At 39.4% G+C, this 18036-nt stretch overlaps 1 protein-coding gene across 1 annotated transcript in view; it reads right to left on the reverse strand.

Moving 5' to 3' along the window:
- Window positions 1-18036, reverse strand: part of LOC135709877 (proton-coupled amino acid transporter-like protein CG1139) — an 80610-nt gene that overhangs the window by 11975 nt on the left and 50599 nt on the right. Inside the window, exons 2-6 of the mRNA XM_065232316.1 lie at window positions 7420-7494; window positions 6955-7353; window positions 6514-6682; window positions 6059-6250; window positions 5814-5992 (exon numbers count right to left, since the gene is read on the reverse strand). Of these exons, the coding sequence (XP_065088388.1) occupies window positions 5814-5992; window positions 6059-6250; window positions 6514-6682; window positions 6955-7353; window positions 7420-7478 (998 nt within the window). The 5' untranslated portion in view covers window positions 7479-7494. The remainder of the gene's footprint in view (window positions 1-5813; window positions 5993-6058; window positions 6251-6513; window positions 6683-6954; window positions 7354-7419; window positions 7495-18036) is intronic.

Consider the following 18036-nt stretch of genomic DNA (forward strand, 5'->3'; position numbering starts at 1 on the left):
TTGTATCCAAGCAGTTTTATAACGCTTTTGTGAAAATCAGTTATAAAGCCAATTTAATTTGTATTGGCTTCAAAGCAACCGCCATAAATTAGCTTGTTGTTGTTCTGTTCTGCTGAAATTTTTTTTCCAAATGGAAATCTTTAGCGGTAAAAATAGGTTTGAGTGTTGGTGTCAAGATCACCATGCAATCAATTTTGTTTCATGGCGACATTAGTGAAAATCTTAGAGAAAATATACGACTTTTTTGAAGTTCCAAAACATATGCGCTTGAAATTTTATCGTGTATATTGGGATAATATGAGCGTTAAATAAATGCGCCTCCAAAATAATTCAAGTTAGCAAAAAAGATTGTTTCAGAAATCAAATGAATTTGATGGAATCACCTTAATTTTACAGAAAATAGATCTCAATACATAAATTCATACCAATGCACACTGGAAATCATTTCGGATCTCTTATTTAGCCATTATTTTATTGAAATTTCTTGGATTTTATTCCAAGGCTAATGGCATTTTCATAATGACAATATGGCGACAGAGGACAGCAGGCAAGAAAAACACCAAGCGCAATTTTTTAAAATGTCTAATGCTTACATTGCACACTGGGTCAGGAATGCAACCTAGCGGAGCAAAATTAATAACTCCGAAACGAAGCATTTCCGCGACTTGGTGTCTTCGGCAAAATTTCTCGTCATAATAAGGACCATCTAATGACACAAACAAATAGTTCAAAACTCTTCCGCAAAGATGGTGTTACAATCTAACTTCTTTCTCTGACGTTTTGGAGACTTGATATCTTGGGCAAAGTTGTTTATCTTGACAAAATGAATAGCTCTTTCAAAGACGTTAAATTTCCACTGTCTACTGGTTCCAAGTTATATGGAGTTAAAGAAAAAAATGTCGAAAATATGGTTTTTTTTCTGTTTTGGTTTTTTTGCTTACAGCTTTATAATGTTATATTTTTCTCTTATGCAAATACATTTAATAAATAGCTTTTGTGAAGAAACATACTGGATTAAGCCTCAAATTTCAAAGACATTGTTGAAAAAACGAGAAAAAAACACAATTTTGACATTTTCAGCAAAAATTAAGCAATACTCGATAAACAAAATATCAAAATTTGAGAGAGGTATATTTTGGTGTTTTTTTTTTAGATTTCTTCATTTTAGTGGAACATGATTTTTTTCTAGAACTTTTTTTAATGCATTGAATTTGTGTTTCGAAGACTTCACGACTTTGTCAAAGTTGGTTATCTTGATAAAATAAACAACTTTTCTTAATACGTTAAAACTTCACAGCCTACTGTTTTCGAGTTATGTGAAATAACAGAAAAAATGTGAAAATAAGTGTTTTAATTTTAAATATATTGTTTAAATGAATATACCTCGAAAACAGTAGGCTGTGAAGTTTTAACGTATTAAGAAAAGTTGTTTATTTTATCAAGATAACCAACTTTGACAAAGTCGTGAAGTCTTCGAAACACAAATTCAATGCATTAAAAAAAGTTCTAGAAAAAAATCATGTTCCACTAAAATGAAGAAATCTAAAATAAAAACACCAAAATATACCTCTCTCAAATTTTGATATTTTGTTTATCGAGTATTGCTTAATTTTTGCTGAAAATGTCAGATATTAATGTTCAAAAATTGTGTTTTTTTCTCGTTTTTTCAACAATATCTTTGAAATTTGAAGCTTAATCCAGTATGTTTCTTCACAAAAGTTATTTATTTAATATATTTGCATAAGAGAAAAATATAACATTATAAAGCTAGGGGAATTTACGTATTCTCGTCAATCTAAGCAGCGTCTGCACTTCTACTACCATTTTCTCAGCGTCACGCACATATATGATGTGTCTGTTTGTATACATTCATCTGCTGCTTGCTTCTCTATCCATTCCAATCGACAGAATTTTTCAAAACGTTTTGAAAGCGTTTTTACAACGCTCCAAACTTCTCAGGTGAGTGTGACTATTGTCGGCAGTCTCTTTTTCTTCGGCAACCTTCCCATTAGAACTGCGTGTTAACCAGCTGTTCTATTATCGGCAACTCGAAATCAACCTCATTTTGTAGAGCGTATGCTTTATTTGAAGAAAAATGTAGCATTACTGGATTGCTCGATCGTTCAAATATAATCAGATTGAAGCTGAAAGGCTAAACAATCGTTTGGACACATTCAGGGAAGTGCGTTGATGGGAAAACATAGTGAAATTAACGTTTAAATTTTGGTTGCCGAAAACAGTCAATGGGTGCCGAAGCCAACATTTACCCTATATGCAAAAAAACCAAAACAGAAAAAAAACCATATTTTCGAATTTTTTTTTTTAATTCCATATAACTTGGAACCAGTAGACTGTGGAAATTTGACGTCTTTGAAAGAGCTGTTCATTTTGTCAAGATAAACAACTTTGCCGAAGACATCAAGTTTCCAAAACGTCAGGGAAAGAAGTTAGATTGTGACACCATCTTTGCGGAAGAGTTTTGAACTATTTGTTTATGTCAATAGATGGTCCTTATTATGACGAGAAATTTTGCCAAAGACACCAAGTCGCGGAAATGCTTCGTTTCGGAGTTATTAATTTTGCTCCGCTAGGTTGCATTCCTGGCCCAGTGTGCATGGGATGAAAGCAGAACAGAAAAGCATAATGCATGATTTTATTACGAGAACTATTTTTTTTACAAGAGCAATTCAAGCTGAACTTTGCATTAGGTCCTAAGTAACATTGATCGATTCTCTTCGTCGACTTTCTCTTTCGTTAATTACTTATTCACAGAACCGTTTCTTGATGTGTTTGTCGTATTGGATGCTAGATAAAAGCTTCTTTTATCGATTTATGTGCTGAAAATACCTGGGAATGTCTTTACATGACCGTGGGGATGCAAAGAGAAAGTTGACGAAGCGAATCTGTCAATATTACTTAGGACCTAATGCAATGTTCAGCTTGAATTCATTTTTTTATTTGAGGGCAAATGTATATTCCTATTCTACGGGTGCAACCGATGAATTTTATAAACATTTAGAAAAGTTTTGAATGGTACATTAGCCTTTATGAAAAGTTATGCGTGATTTCAACCTTTTTGCCCTAGGACTGTCACCATTCCATGTATTTCGACCAAGATTCGACCGTGTCACCCCATGTATATGCGAGCGAGAACGGAAGAATCATGGAGATTGCTGACGTATACGTATGCACGAAATGTTTTCATGCTCATGCTAACAATTTTGTTGATTTTCTTTGCGCTCCGCTTGGAAGTACCGGAAAGTTTTTATTTTTTTCTATGTTGTAAAAATAAACCACCTATTTACATTTCTGACAAGTTGCAACTGAATGCTTATAATTGTTTTAAAATAACTGTTTCATGGCCAACTAGTTTTATTGCGCTTACTTATAAAGCAACGAAAGGATTTATTTTTTGGTTTTATAAGGGCAATTCATATTACTTTATTGTATACTTCAAAGCAATCATAAAACCTTTCATAAGTGAAAATAGCATAAGCATCAGTTGGTTTTTTTAATTAGCTTTATAGGGGTTTTGTAGATAGCTATAAGAATGTTTCATGACTTGCATTGTATATGACCGTGATAAAGCTGTAGGTAATGGTTGCAGCTGCAATAAAACCTTTATAAATTTTGAATATAGCCAAGCAGCTCTAGATTTGTTACTTGGGCAATGTCCTTTGAAAATTCTGGATAAACTGCAAAATAATGGCGGTTGCGATCTTCTTCTGCAAGTTTTGAAATCCATTGGATCCTCCCTGAAAGCCCCGGAACCTGTTCATAATGTACTAAAAATTAGTTCTGGAAATTTCCTAAGTATATTAAAGTAAATCATTGGACCTATGCAAAAAATTTCCAGAATTTATGTTCCAACCAAGGAATTGATTGATCCTAAAACGGATAGTTCGAAACAGTGTTGGCTAAAATCAAGATCAGAAAATAAAAATCAGCTATCTTTCAAGATTCATCTCACCTAAAATCACAGGCACTAATATCACAAGCCATCATCACCACGTAAATCACACGTGATTTTCGACCAATTGTTTTCTAATTTATTTGATAAGGCTCAATCGAATTAACTTTACAGAGCCGAGGATTCATATTCACTATACAATACATCTTTAAACTATAGTCAAAAGGTACAACACAACAAACACTTTATCTCCCGCTATCCTCCATCAGAACGGGAGCAGCTTTCACTGTTTTCATTGTATGGCAGTATCGCCAACGGGGGGCAGAGTACTTCCATTGCAGCAATGGACGCAAAACGTGGTCATCACTCACACACTTATCACTAAACTGTTACTTTCCAAAGTCGACGATGCATCGACCGAAAGAACCGCTGATGAAGAACAATGAGTCGGACCACACAATAGCTGCTGCCGAATAAACAGACGATCGCGAGACACACGTTGAGAGTGGTCTGCTTCTGTCGATAGCCGAGTGAACACTGTTTTTCGACCAATATCAGCCGTGATTTTCGATTCCCAAAATCAACCAGCATCAATATCAACCAAGATCAAATTCATGAAAAATCATTAGAAGATATGTTAAATTCTAGAGTTTGGTACATTTCGAAATGCATGTCAAAATTTCGGATGGAATTAAAATGGTGGATTTTAGCCCAAGATGGCTTCGACAAATCCAAGATGGCGGACCAAAATCCAATATGGCGGCCTCCAGACAGCGTATATGCATTTAAACACATGCAATATGGGTATCTATGGAATGTGCTCAATGAGTAGAAGTGGAAAATTGACATCCACTGCCATTTTGGAATCCAAGATGTTGGACCAAAACCCAATATGGCGGCCCCTAGACAGGGAATATGCATCTAAACCCATACAATATGAGTATCTGTGAACTGTGCTCGATTAGTGGAAGTGGAAAAATGACATCCGCCCCCATTTTTGAATTCAAGATGGTAGACCAAGATCCAATATGGCGCAATATGGATTCCAAAATGGCGGTGGATGTCGGTTTTTTACTTCGACTGTAATACCAAGCTATTGATTTTCCGTTTGGATATTTTGTTACCTCAAAATCAGCTAAGGTTGAAATCAGCCTTGATTTTCTGCTGTGTGATTTGCTACGCTCAAGATCAGCTAAGATAAAATCAGCCGTGATTTTCTGTTTGTGATTTTGCTGATTTTAAGATCAGCAGTGATTTTCGAACGTTCCTGATTTTGATTTATTTTTTTATTTTTTCCATCACTGGTTCGAAAAATGGAACACTTCTGTGCATGTACCAAGACTAATGATGTTTTTCAAATGAATAATATTTTGAACTCTGAAAAATGGTGGCCTTGAGCATTTAGTCTGTGAGGTTGGGTCTTCAAACAGTGCATCAATAAATTGAGCGTACGCGGCAAATAATCTGACTTATATTTGAGTCGCGGTCGATCAAATTCGAAAAAAAAAATTTAGGTCTCTCATGGAATGACGAAATTTTTACTCAATATGAGTAAATGTCACTGAAATATGAGTGACATTCACTTATATTTCAGAAAAAAATACTCATTCTATGAGTGACCTACGCTTTTTCGAATCTGGGAGACGTCAGATTAATTTGCCGTGTACAGTATTGCCAGGCGGCGGACATTGCCTGTGACGAATACATTGTCAGCTTTTCTGCATTTATTATATCATTGTGCCCAATTAATGAATGCATAAATGTCACCGCCTTGAAAAGTAGTCAGTTTAAAACTGCGTGTCAGCACTCAAAGAACGCTTAGTCGAGGGCAGGCAGAAGGTTCTAGTAGAAACAGATAATTCATAATGGAACATTTTAAAACCAATCATTCATCCATACTCACATCTCCTTCTCCGGCAGGTTCAGCGTGATCGAACCCTTCGAGTCCGCTCCGTAGTTCAGATAGCCGAAGAAGCCCATGCCGATGTACAGCGTCACGATGAGCACCATGGCCTTGTTCAGCACACCGAAGTTTCCGCCGAACTGCTTCGGCTTTTTCATCTCATTCTCGAGTGGCAGGATCTATCATAGTTGAGAGGATGTCAATTAAAACGATCGGTTGGTGCTCTAGGATCACCAAATACTCACCACACCGATGGCCTCCAGGGCGAACAGCACCGTACCGAAGAATAGCGGGAACTCGGAAATTTTACCGACCGCCTCTCGACCCTCGAACGAAACCGGCTCGCGGAAGATGTAGTAGAGGATGATGCCGAACGACACCAGCGTGATTAAATTAGCGATCGTCGAGAAGGGTGCCAAGAATTTCAAATTTCTAACCTGGCGTTGTTCGGAGGGAGAGGGAATAAAAATTAAACAAACAAAGTTAATCTCATCTCCCGGTGTGCATGTGTGAGCTGCTCGTCGCCAAGAGGTGCATGCAATTTTAGGATTATAATAATGAAGACGCGGAAAACTATGCAGCTATTTTTGAACAGACTTCTTCGACAGTACGCAGGGTTGTAGTCTCAGTGTGGACGACGCATTGTTCTTCACCACATGCAAATCGTGGATGCTATTTCTAGAACACAGTGTACACTTACCCAGTTGATCAAGATCAATGGCAGCAGGATGATCAGCATAAACAACCGCACGTCGGTGGGAGTCTCGGTGTAGTAGTCGGCAATAGCCTTAATGTTGGATGCAACAAACACTACGTACACACAGCACGTGCCCAGCTGATAGATGAGTAAGAAAGTGTTGATAATGTGGCTAAGGGAGGGTGTTGTGAATTCAATTGTATTTTTCACGAGCGTATTTTCACACATTTACGACGCAGCGATTGCCGAGCGGGAAGGGGATAGAGAAAATATTTCCGATTAATAAATTGTGATCGATCGCTCACAGCAAGTGACTCGATACGAGTATGAGGTGGAAGTGGAGTGTGATTGATGACAGAACAGCACAGCAGTGTTGCGCGTTCTCTGAAAATGAGATGAGTCTAATGATGATCGGAGTATTCAGCGTTGTCCAAACCAACTTACATTATCACATTAGATAATGGTTTCAGCGCATCGGGTCCCTCCAGGATGGCTGTCTGTGTCACCGCTGGGTAGTTGAGACTAGGAACTCGTTTCCGCCGGCACAGTTCGAACTCGGCTTTGATCAGCAGGTGAATACAGTACGTACACAGGATACCAATCAGCAGGGTACCGATGGAACCGACCAACCAACCGGCATGGTGGAAGGCATTCGGCATCGCCAGAATACCCGTGCCCAGGGACCCTTTCAGCAGGTGGATCAACGTTTCATTGCTCGACGTTGGGTGTTCCACGCTTCGGTGCTCGTACGGGTTGTAGTCCGCTTCGAGGCCATGCTTCTTGTCCTGTACCTCGAGCACATAGCTGTTGGCGCTGATGGTTTTCGTTGTGATTGGTTTTTTGCTACAATGTAAAAGGATCAAGTTTTAGAGGTATATAGATCTCCAATATGTATGGTACCCTGCTTACCCGGTTATTTGCTCGTCTCCCACGAACGCCGTATTACTATGACCTTTGTCCACTGTCATCGTAGATTACGCTTATCTGCAATGAAAGTAGGGGAAACAAAATAAACAATCAGTCATTTCACCTCACTTTTCAACTGTATAAAGCAGCTTATTCTTTGGGATTTCCCCGGCTCGTTTACGACCAGTGGTGACATCAATTTGCAAATTAATTTACATTCACCAAACCTGAATGCCAAAAGCTCCCACCATTTCACATGTAGGAACCAGCAGCAGCAGCAGCAGCACGGCTTTGCGAATGGAGTTTGTTCATCGTTTGCAATACCAATCACGTTAAAAAAAAAACTGCAACCATTAACAGCACGGATCGCATGTATGGTTTTTACGATCTGGTCGAGGAGATTTAACGATTGGTCTTACGATTAACCACGCGCCATATAACCGAAAGCTACCATAATACAACCTCGTGCACCGTAGTAAGGTGAGGAGCCCCTTCAAACTATCCGGAAAAAACCCAGTTTGATAATAATGGCGAACGGTATCACTTTTCTGAAGGAATGAAGTCTCTTTTTTAATTACAAGGATATGCTTGGAAGTGTTAGCCTGATAAAAATTTCCTAATCAATTACTGGGGGGTCTAAACAAGGTACAAAAAGAACCTTGTGTTGAATTTAAGTGTCAACCTAAGTACAGCACTGATGGGTATGCCAAGCCATCAACTGTCAAGAAGATGTTTGCAAACAGAGATTCGCAACCTTCTGATCGAAAAAGCCGTTGTCCACCCGTATACGAAGCAAAAACCTTTTTTTTTCTCTGGTAAAGTGCTACTAAGCCAGTGGGCAACAAAACCGAAGAAAAAAAAAATCATGCCACCAAATTAAAGGCTATAAACCTGGCCGGGTCAGTTGGGTACAAACCCAAAACCAGTCAGTGGAAATTGATTCGTTTCTTTTTGCGTTGAATTTAATTTCCATTGGATGAAATCATATATTGTTCACACAAAAGAGATCAAGTTTATTCAAAAACGAAAGTTGATCAGTTTCCAATCAAATTTATACGTCGATGAAAAATGTGAATTTAAGCCACTCATAAACTTTAAAACTGATAGTTTTCCTTAGTCCGAAACACGGACTGGCAGTGAGCCACGGAGGCTTGTCTCAATTAGCGTTGCATAAAGCCTTTCCAGTTGCAATATCCTGCGGTGATGTGGCATCAACGGCGTCGGTGACGACGACCTACCAGCATTGAAAGCAGTAAATCGTTGTCCTTGTTCGGTGTTGACAGCATTGTTCGCTGTAAATTTCTTACACTTATACCAACATTCATTCTGCTGAAGGTGGTTTGGTATCGTCTCCTTTGTACGTTCTTCACGACGAAAGGTCTTGAAATCAATTGGAAATAAATGGAGGGAGCGTTTTGTCTTACGACTGTTATTTGTATCCGTGGCTAATGCATATGCATAATATATAATTTATTAATACAGAACACCAACAGGCAACATTGGTCCTAATGATGTTTAAACTATCGTACTTAAAGAACAGTCGATTTTGGTAAAATACACTCACAAAAAATAATCGTCATACACAAATACATTTACATAATAATTAATCGTCTAAACTAGAGAAAATAACCGAAAACTTTCGGCGTATCGTTTGTCGGGATAGGTGAACATCTAAAACGGAAGCTACCTTGTTGAACACTCGTTGTGCACCGATCAAAGCACTATGTTGTCCGTAATTTGATCATTGGAAAGTTAGCCTCAGCATCGCAGGGACGAACGTTCAAGTCAACTGACTCAAACATAGCAGGGCTGTCGATTCTTCCCTGCAATGTGTCCGCTACAAACATAGTCCTAGCGATGTTCCTGCGAATTAATTCCAAATGAATTAACTGACATCGACTTCTGTAACTCGCCAAGAAAGCCAACGGAGAACACAACGAATGAAGCGGCGTTGAACAGATTCAATCCTCTCCGAACCGTTACCATAGTACGGATATCCGCACCGCCGTGTCCTAAGTGGCGGATTAATCAACTTTCATGTACCTCGGGTTTTTCTTCACCAAAAGTAAGTTTGGGTGCTTACATTTAAAAATCGGTTAGTTTTAAATATTCTATCGGGGGAAAATTGAATAAACTTGATTTGAAATTTCTGATTTTTTTTTTCCGTTTCTATAGATTTCATGGAGACGCAATTCACTTTATAATTTAGGCATATGTTTATAAGTTAAATTTTATACATTCATATGTATCTTAGAACAATTATTTTTCATTTGCTTTTTTAATTTTTGTTTTTATTTACGTCATACACGAAACGTGACGTCTATTCTCAACTTTGTGGTTTTAGCACTTGCACAGTTGTACGATTTTTGCATTCGTAGAGTTAGACAAATATAGTGATACTCTATGACAAGGGAAGTCTTCTAACTAAATAGCCACGGTTTTACCAACAATCAATACGAAACTAACGATTTTAAATTGGCTCACCACTTTAGTAGCCTATTGGTCCCAAGCAAACGATTAACGTACCCTATTCTAGTTGAAATTCTATTACTACACTATGTTTGTTTTGATTCGCTATGAAAGTTTGACAGATAACATCAGGGGTGTGTGGATTCATGCAGAACATGCAGGGGTGAGTGAAATAGCTTGGGACTGCTTGGAACCGTTGTTCTGGTACTGAGTGAGCCAAAAATAATAATGATTTTCTTCGGGACCCAGTGGTCTTAGAGTTACCTCTATGGTTTTACTGTCGACAATCATAAAAAAAATACATGTATTTAATTTTTGATTGTTTATTATATCGAACATTTGATTTCATTTAAATGATGTAAATTGTTTATACAGGTGCTGCGAACAAAGTTTAATTCAATTCATAATTGTTAGGAAAGCTTCATTCCTAGATTGGTCTCAAATGTGGCTACTATTGTATGCGATGACTGCCTCAAGCAGATTTCGTTGATAGCTGTTGTGGCTTTCAGGAACTTTATAGTTCATCCATGTTTTGGCGAAATCATGGTGAATTGCTTCGATTGTCTGTTCTGAATATCGTCCAAGTCCTTTGTTTGCATTACTGCAAAATCCAGTTACGTTGAATCTAATGATGTGAAACTTCGGAGTTGTTGGAAGTCTTAAAGCTTCCCAACTTTCACAAAATTCGTCGATAGATTGACGATACCCATCAATAAGTTCCATGCCAAAACATTTTTCAATAACCGAGCCAAGATTTTGCATCTTAAGGGCATATTATTTTAGACCAGCATCAAGTAAAACTTCTTTTTTGGTTAGTAAAGCACGACAATGTCTTCCAGCAAAACCAAATTGCACATGCCGAGTTGCATTTGCAGCCTTAGCCCATAATTCTGCAATGCTTGGATAGTTTTTAGCTATGTTTGTCGTAGGCACTGTTCATTAGACCCAAAAACAAGTGCAATGATCGCGGTGGACATACATCCAATACTTTCGTGCAGTCATTACCGCAAAATAAAGGTTTGTTTACACAATTGAAGAAGTCTCTAGCTTTCTTCTCCTTTCCACCTGATGCCATACAACGTTCTGCAAATTGCTTTATCGAACCAAGCGATCGTGGTTCACCTGTGGTAGTAGCTAGATCTTTCTTATGCACCGTGCAATATGCACATGGATCAGTCGCACTATTGCCCATTACACCAGTGTGTTGGTTACTTTTAGATCACCTGAAAATATAATTATTTATCAGTATCATAAAAAAATTGGCAATGATGTTACATTTAATCTTCAAGCGAAGTCAAATTTAGATGTCCCCAAAATTTAGATAAGTTTCCATAATTTTCTTGTATACCAGGAGCAAGAGCAAGGATCAGGGCGAACCCCTGAGCCCTTGAATCCTTGTTTGCATTGCTCCCTCTGCTTATCTTAAACACACAATACTATTTTAATTCAAGGGTCAATTAAAATAGTATTGTGTGTTGAAGAGCATCAATTCCTATCTTCAGAATACAATCATCCACATTTCTTCTAGCCTTAATGTATTGGATAAGACCTTCAACGCTGTTACACATAACAACGGGACGTTTTTCGGCAAGATAAGATTTCCCTTTGGTGGAATTTGAAGAAATCTTCAAGCTCACTCATTCGGTTCTGAAGTTGTTGAATTGCCTTACGGTTTTGAGACGAATGTTACGTGCCAGCTTCAGGAACCAACATAGGTTAACAAGTATCTAGTATTAATTTCTGTACAACATACCTTGCGCGTGCTAAAATCCAGGTCAGCTTTCCAATTAAACACATCCTCATGAGAAATTGGCACCGTGTTAACCTTGATACAACTAGGTTTTCCCCTTTGGTTGGTCTTTTGATAATTTCTCTCGTGTAGCCGTTGAAACCAAATGATCTTGGCTTCCTTCCGCCCTAACCGAAAGATTTTGAAGCTTAGTGTACTTGTTGCATTTATCTGGTTTTCCAAGATGAACTTGTGTCAAGCAAACATTACAAATTTTAGAGCTAAATTAAGTAATATGCAAAATATTCAAGTCATTTTTTTCAAATTTTTCTTCGACAGATTATTTTCAATCCAACCGATTTTAAAATTTAAGCATCGAAACTAACATTTGGTGAAGAAAATCCGAGGTATATGAAAGTAGATTAATCCATCTCTCCACAAAGTACATTGCGCATTCATGCAAAACCTACTATAAAAACGGTAAAAAAATTCAAAATTTAAAATCAAGATTTTTCAAATTTCCCCCGATTGAATATTTTAAAACCAATCGATTTTTAAATTTAAGCACCCAAACTTACTTTTAATCTATTGGAAGCAGTAACATCAGGAAGTGTATCTACGTAACTTGTAAGAGGTGGAAGCTCAATCGTTCCCAAAAAGTTTTCCTTCTTCCGGATGATGCGATGAAATTCAAGTGCGCTAGCTTGGAATTTTTGGAACAGTTAACCCTATCGCCGAATGAAATCGTTGCTTTGGCTCGGAACCCTAGCAAAGTCTGAGATAAAATTGAAATCTAAATATGATGTTGTGATTTCACTGATAATGATTACTCAGGTTGCTGTCGTTTTGGTCGTTTTAACGGTTAAAATATCACATTTGAGAGCAAACAAATCTTCCTGTGACATCACATTGAAAACTGTTTCTGCTATCAGTGAGAGCAAACTGAAAACTGAATTTGATATCCATTTTTCCTGTGGATAAGAAAACAAGTATTCAATTTGATGTTATGCAAAGGCCTCGAAAACAAACCCGCAACAACATATTTCTGAAGAGCAAATGTACAGCAAAATAAAAACAACATTAGGTATCAACTTTGTCAATTGCGTAAATTGAAATCAAATTATGATTTCAGTTTGATGTTGATATCAAAACTTGATTTCAATTTGCTGTCAGTTTGATGCTGGACTTTGCTCGGGAAGGCAGCCAATTTTCAGCAGACGGACAGCTTCTCAAGTTTCCTGTCAGCAGTTTGCCGCAATTTCAGTTTGGCACTGATGCTGCCGGCGCCGGTGGTGTAGTGGTAAGCGTTACTGCTTTCTCAACCCAATGGGTCTGGGTTCAATCCCAGCCGAGGTCGGTGGGATTTTTCTGAGGCATAAAAATTTCTGGTCACGTTTTCCTTCGGAAGGGAAGTAAAGCCGTTGGTCCCGGCCCATGTGTGTTGAATGGGTGCTATATCCTACGCAGGTGTGGAAGCTGCCTTCCTGCACATTCGATTGCCGTCAATGGATGGCAATCGATGTCCGTCGGTGATTGGCACTAGATTGCGGAACAGAGACCGACGTTAAATAAAGGAATGAAAAAAAGGCACTGATGCTATTCGGATCATCATCACAACGTTATTTCTGGAGAAGGCTGCCTTTGACGATATTCTGTATATTCCGATCAATTTTAAGCGTCGAGTTTGACGGCTTCCAGTGCTTCTGAAACCGCATTCACTTCGCTCCTCTCAGTCGGCTGCTTTCCGAGCTGACGTAACACTTCCTGTGAGTTGGAAACCCAGTTCCGAATCTCGAACCCACCGTTGGCGTGTACACGTCGCACATCCATCGCTAGTCTCACCGCTACCTCTAGTGTATCGGCACTGCCGAAATAGTCGTCGACATAGTGCTTTCGGACGATAGCATCGGCAGCCTCCGGATACTGCTTGGCATGTTCCCGCGCGTTCAAGTTATTCACGTACTGTGCGGAGCAAGGCGAACAGGTCGAGCCAAAGATAACCACATCCATCACGTACGTTTCCACCGCTACGTTCGTTCCCTCGAATAGGAACCGTTGTGTCTGACGGTCTTCTGCACGAACCCATACTTGATGAAACATTTCCCTAATGTCACCTCCAAACGCCACGTTACTCTCACGGAATCCACTTATAACAGCTGGTAGCAACGTTATGTCTGGACCCATCAACAGCTTATCGTTAAGCGACACTCCATGAGCCTTCGCTGCCGCATCCCAGACCAACCGCACCTTGCCCGGTTTCTTCGGAGGTACCACGTAGTTTAGCGGTAGGTACCAAGCTTTACTCTTCGGCACCTCCTTTAAATCCTGCTCGGTGATGCGATGTGCGTAGCCCTTGGCAAGATATTTTCCCAACTGCTTCTTGAAACATCCCTGCACCCCAGGATTCCGGTTCATCCGAGCCTCCAAACTACGCAACTGCTTCATGGCCATGTCTAAACTCTCCGGAAATCGAACATCATCTTCTTTTCAGAGTAATACTGTCTCGAACCTGCTACCCACTCTTCGAGTGGTTTTCTCCAGAATCTCGCGCGCTCTATGATCTTCCTTCGACTCTAAACGAATAGGTGACACTCCGACGTCTTCAAGTTGATATTGTTTCTTAATCGCCTCGTCCAGATCCTAATCCGCTTTACTGCACTCCTCACACGAGCACCGATGATGTTCCAGAAAATGCACCTTTCCTACAACGTTTGGTTGTGGGCCATAGGCCGTCCAGCCGAGCTTGCATAAAAAGGGCAACTGGTTTACCAGATTCTCCGATTCGTGAGTCCAAGTGAAGATTTTCGAACCCCAGCAACACCTTCGGTGTAGTTCTCTCGTAACTGGGAATGCCGATGTCTTCAAGGTGCTTAAACTCCTAGACCAACTTCGCTGAATCCAGCTTCTGTGCAGGGAGGTTTAGCCTGTGCACCGTACGAGCTTCCAGCAGATCGTATCTACTCGACGAGTCTCTGGCAGATATCTCAAGCACTACTTTCTTCGACTGATACACCGTGCTCTGTACGCCGTTTGTCCATGTCATCTGCAGTGGTTCTACTGGTCCATCGGCACCCAACGTTCTCACCAATTCACTGTCCACCATGGTAACCGGAAGGATCTTCGGTGAGTGCTAGAGTATCTACTCTTCTCTTGCCGTTGTACAGCGTCACTGGAACCATCCTAAACAGAACTGCATATTTCGACTGACGATGATTATTACACTGCACCTGAGTTCGCGAGTATCCGGCTGGTCCACCATGAAGAAGGGCATTGTGGTTCTCCGGACAGCCATCTACTTTGCAACGAACTCTTATACGACATGATCGTTGTCCATGGTCGTAAAATCAGAGTGGACAGAGGTTCAACCGAGTCATTGTTTTCCACCGCTCTGCAACACTCTGTTGGAGCAATTCCAGACAGTTCCTTCCGTTATGCCATACGGAACACTTCAACTCTCGGCGCTGGGGTTGGGGCGACGAATTCTTCCCAGCTGACATCACACTCCCAGACCGGCCGCTATCTCCATGCGTGAAGTGAACGAAAGCCTTCGTTTGTGGTTTATCTCGCATCTTACCCTTCTCCTTTGCATCTGCCTTCTCGAAGGTTGCTTCCAACGCCTTCTCTACGAGACCTTCCATGAATGCACCGAATGTTTCCAAGTCGACTGACTGTGCGCGTTGCTTGTAGTCCACCCACTCCATGGCATAGTACGACTCTATAAAACTTCGGCAGGCTCCTCGGAAATACCTGTCGAGACGTGTTGGTACCTCCGCAACCGCTTTATCGCCTTTGTAGTTCCCACCATCGAGGATTGACTCTAGTGCCTCATCATCTTTCTCGAAAGACGGACGAGGCAGTCTCGGATTTGCAGAAAGTAATGATCTCATTCTTGTGGACTTTCCTGGAACTGACTTCTGGCGCTTACTTCCATTCCGATCTTCCAGAAGTTCCTTGAAACGATCGAACAGGTCCTGGATATCATTTTCGGCGGACCTTTTCTTTGGATCTTTTCGAACCGCACCTAGACTCTCCGGAAGCTGCTTCTCCGGCTGCGGTTCCCCGCTTTTGTCCATTGATTCAACTTCGGCCTTTGAATCTGATTCGCCGTCAGAACCGTTGATAATCTGTGTCAGCTCCATCCGTCGCTCGAGCACCTTCTTCCGTCTAGCAATCCGCTTCCGTTGAAGTTGTTGTTGTTGTCCGATTTTCTCGGAGCTGAGGAGCCTTACAGAATGTTCTGGAATTGGATTCCTTTTCTCTTCCGTCGACAGCATTGCTAGAATTATTACTCGATTATCCTTTGGCATTTCCTTGTGACTCTGCGTTTGAAAAACCCACTCGATTATGTTTTTCTCTGTCTCTAGGTGGATCCATCTTTTTAGTTTTATTTTTAAACAAAGGAAGGTTTTGTGATACACTTCATTTACACCAAAACGCATAAATATATGCTTTTTGATCCCGTTTGCAACCGAACGGCTTTATAATTGCTTTATTATAACCTTTCTGAAGTATTTTTTCGTGACATCAATAAAACGAATACCGATTGATTTACTGAAAAGTTTTATAAAAGTAGAGTGCTGCATTAAATTCATTTTTAAACCCAGACATTTTCTGATTTTCTCGTCAGGCTTTTAAAGGTTTTTAAAACAGCATAGAGCTGAACTACTAATCAAGAATGTTTGGCTCTTTAAAATGCTTATTTAAACTGAATAGATTGCTAATTTCCGTTATAAAACCCCAATAAATCAGAGTGAAAGTCAAAAGGCTGTTAAATTGTTACTTGGATAATATGTTCTTCTAATAACGTTTCATTCTTAACCAAACCGATTCTGAGATACATCCGATTGAAAGCGTACCGATTCTAAATTGGCAGGGCTTTATATGTATTTTGCAAAATAGCTGCTCACGGAAATGCAGTAGGGTGGTGAGATTACAACGTTGGTCATGACGAGAGAAGCGAACAATAGTTGAGTAACAGGCCCGTAGCCAGCATTTGGTTTCGGGGGGAGCTAATTTTATGACATAAAAACTTCAATGATTTATAAAATGTGCGCCTAACTGAACATCGATTGATACACTGTTTTTTTTACCTTAACCAAAATCGTTCAAAATCATGTGTCATCATTTTTTTTTTTTTTGTTTATTCGTTTTAATCTTTGATCGGAATTTTTAATGAACCATCAGAATGTAAAATAATAATTTTTCAAACTCTTTAATACGCAGTTATGAGAAAAGTTAAACAAATGTATGAAATTCAAGAAAATATTTGTAGTTTTAATTGTTTTCTGTTGGTAATGATGATCAAGATTTGCATTCTGTTAAGAAAGACAAAAATTTGTTACTTATTTTTTAAAACATAATTATTTTAAGATTTTAATGGTGTTGAATCGTAAAATCACCGGCACCGGATCCTAATTCATTTAAATTTATGAAGGCGGTAAATAACAAACATCCCTCGATGCAGTGGTAGCAATGTGATCCACACGAAACACGAACAGCGAATATTGTTGCCTTCATCATTCTGTATGTTTTAAGTTTTTGTTGTAGCATCACTGTATTTTTGTTTTGTTTTTGAATTGATCGTTATTCTGTGATATTTTGTATTGTTCCAGTTAGCTATATAAGTGCAAATATTTAATGCAATTAGATTAAGTTTGAATTTGTCTTCCGATCAGGGTGCTGCCTGAAAGAGGTAATAAATAGTGAATGAGAAATGTATTCTTTTACTTCATTTGAATCAGTTGCCGATCTCCAAACTGCTGTCCAAAAATCTGAGCAACAAATTAAACACAACGTAGACCCATATCCTGGAGATTATACCTGGTTATTACAAAAGTAATCTTCTAGCTTCACTCTAAGCAGTTAATTGATATTATAGCCAAGCCCGAAAGTCGCTGGTTTCCCATTAGTTTTAATTCGTTTCAGTGTGGAGAAAGATCTTTCCACACTGGCTGTAGTGACCGGTAGTGTCAACAAAATCTTCAACAAAACATTGATTGTTGGAAAATACGTCGAGTCACATTTATCAAGCAGCCCAAATGCCTCAAAATTCTTGTTAATATTTATGGATGTCCGGCACCAGAGCTCGTATTCCACCTTTACCTGCAACCAGCCAGTGATGCAAAATATCATGACACTCACGTGACACTCGTCTTCGCATCAACCGACTATCGCTGACAGATCGTTTTGTCCGAGGGGGGCGACTCTATCTACGATGCAGGGTAAATTGTGTTTTGCTGTGCTTTGCTGCGCATCCGCTGAGTAGATAGAACGAAGATTGATGACGATTCTGAAGATTTCCTGCAAAAATATTATGCGCGATGCAAGTAGATGCGATAAATGAAAGAAGATTTTTCGAAGATTGATTCGCTAGTGTGAGATTTGTTGAGCATCTAGAATTGAGATTTAGATGTGTCGCCCCC

The sequence above is a fragment of the Ochlerotatus camptorhynchus genome, unplaced genomic scaffold, assembly GCF_037179485.1.
Source record: "Ochlerotatus camptorhynchus isolate MF236.1 unplaced genomic scaffold, CSIRO-AGI_Acam_v1.1 ptg000367l, whole genome shotgun sequence".
In the NCBI taxonomy this organism is placed as follows: domain Eukaryota; kingdom Metazoa; phylum Arthropoda; class Insecta; order Diptera; family Culicidae; genus Ochlerotatus; species Ochlerotatus camptorhynchus.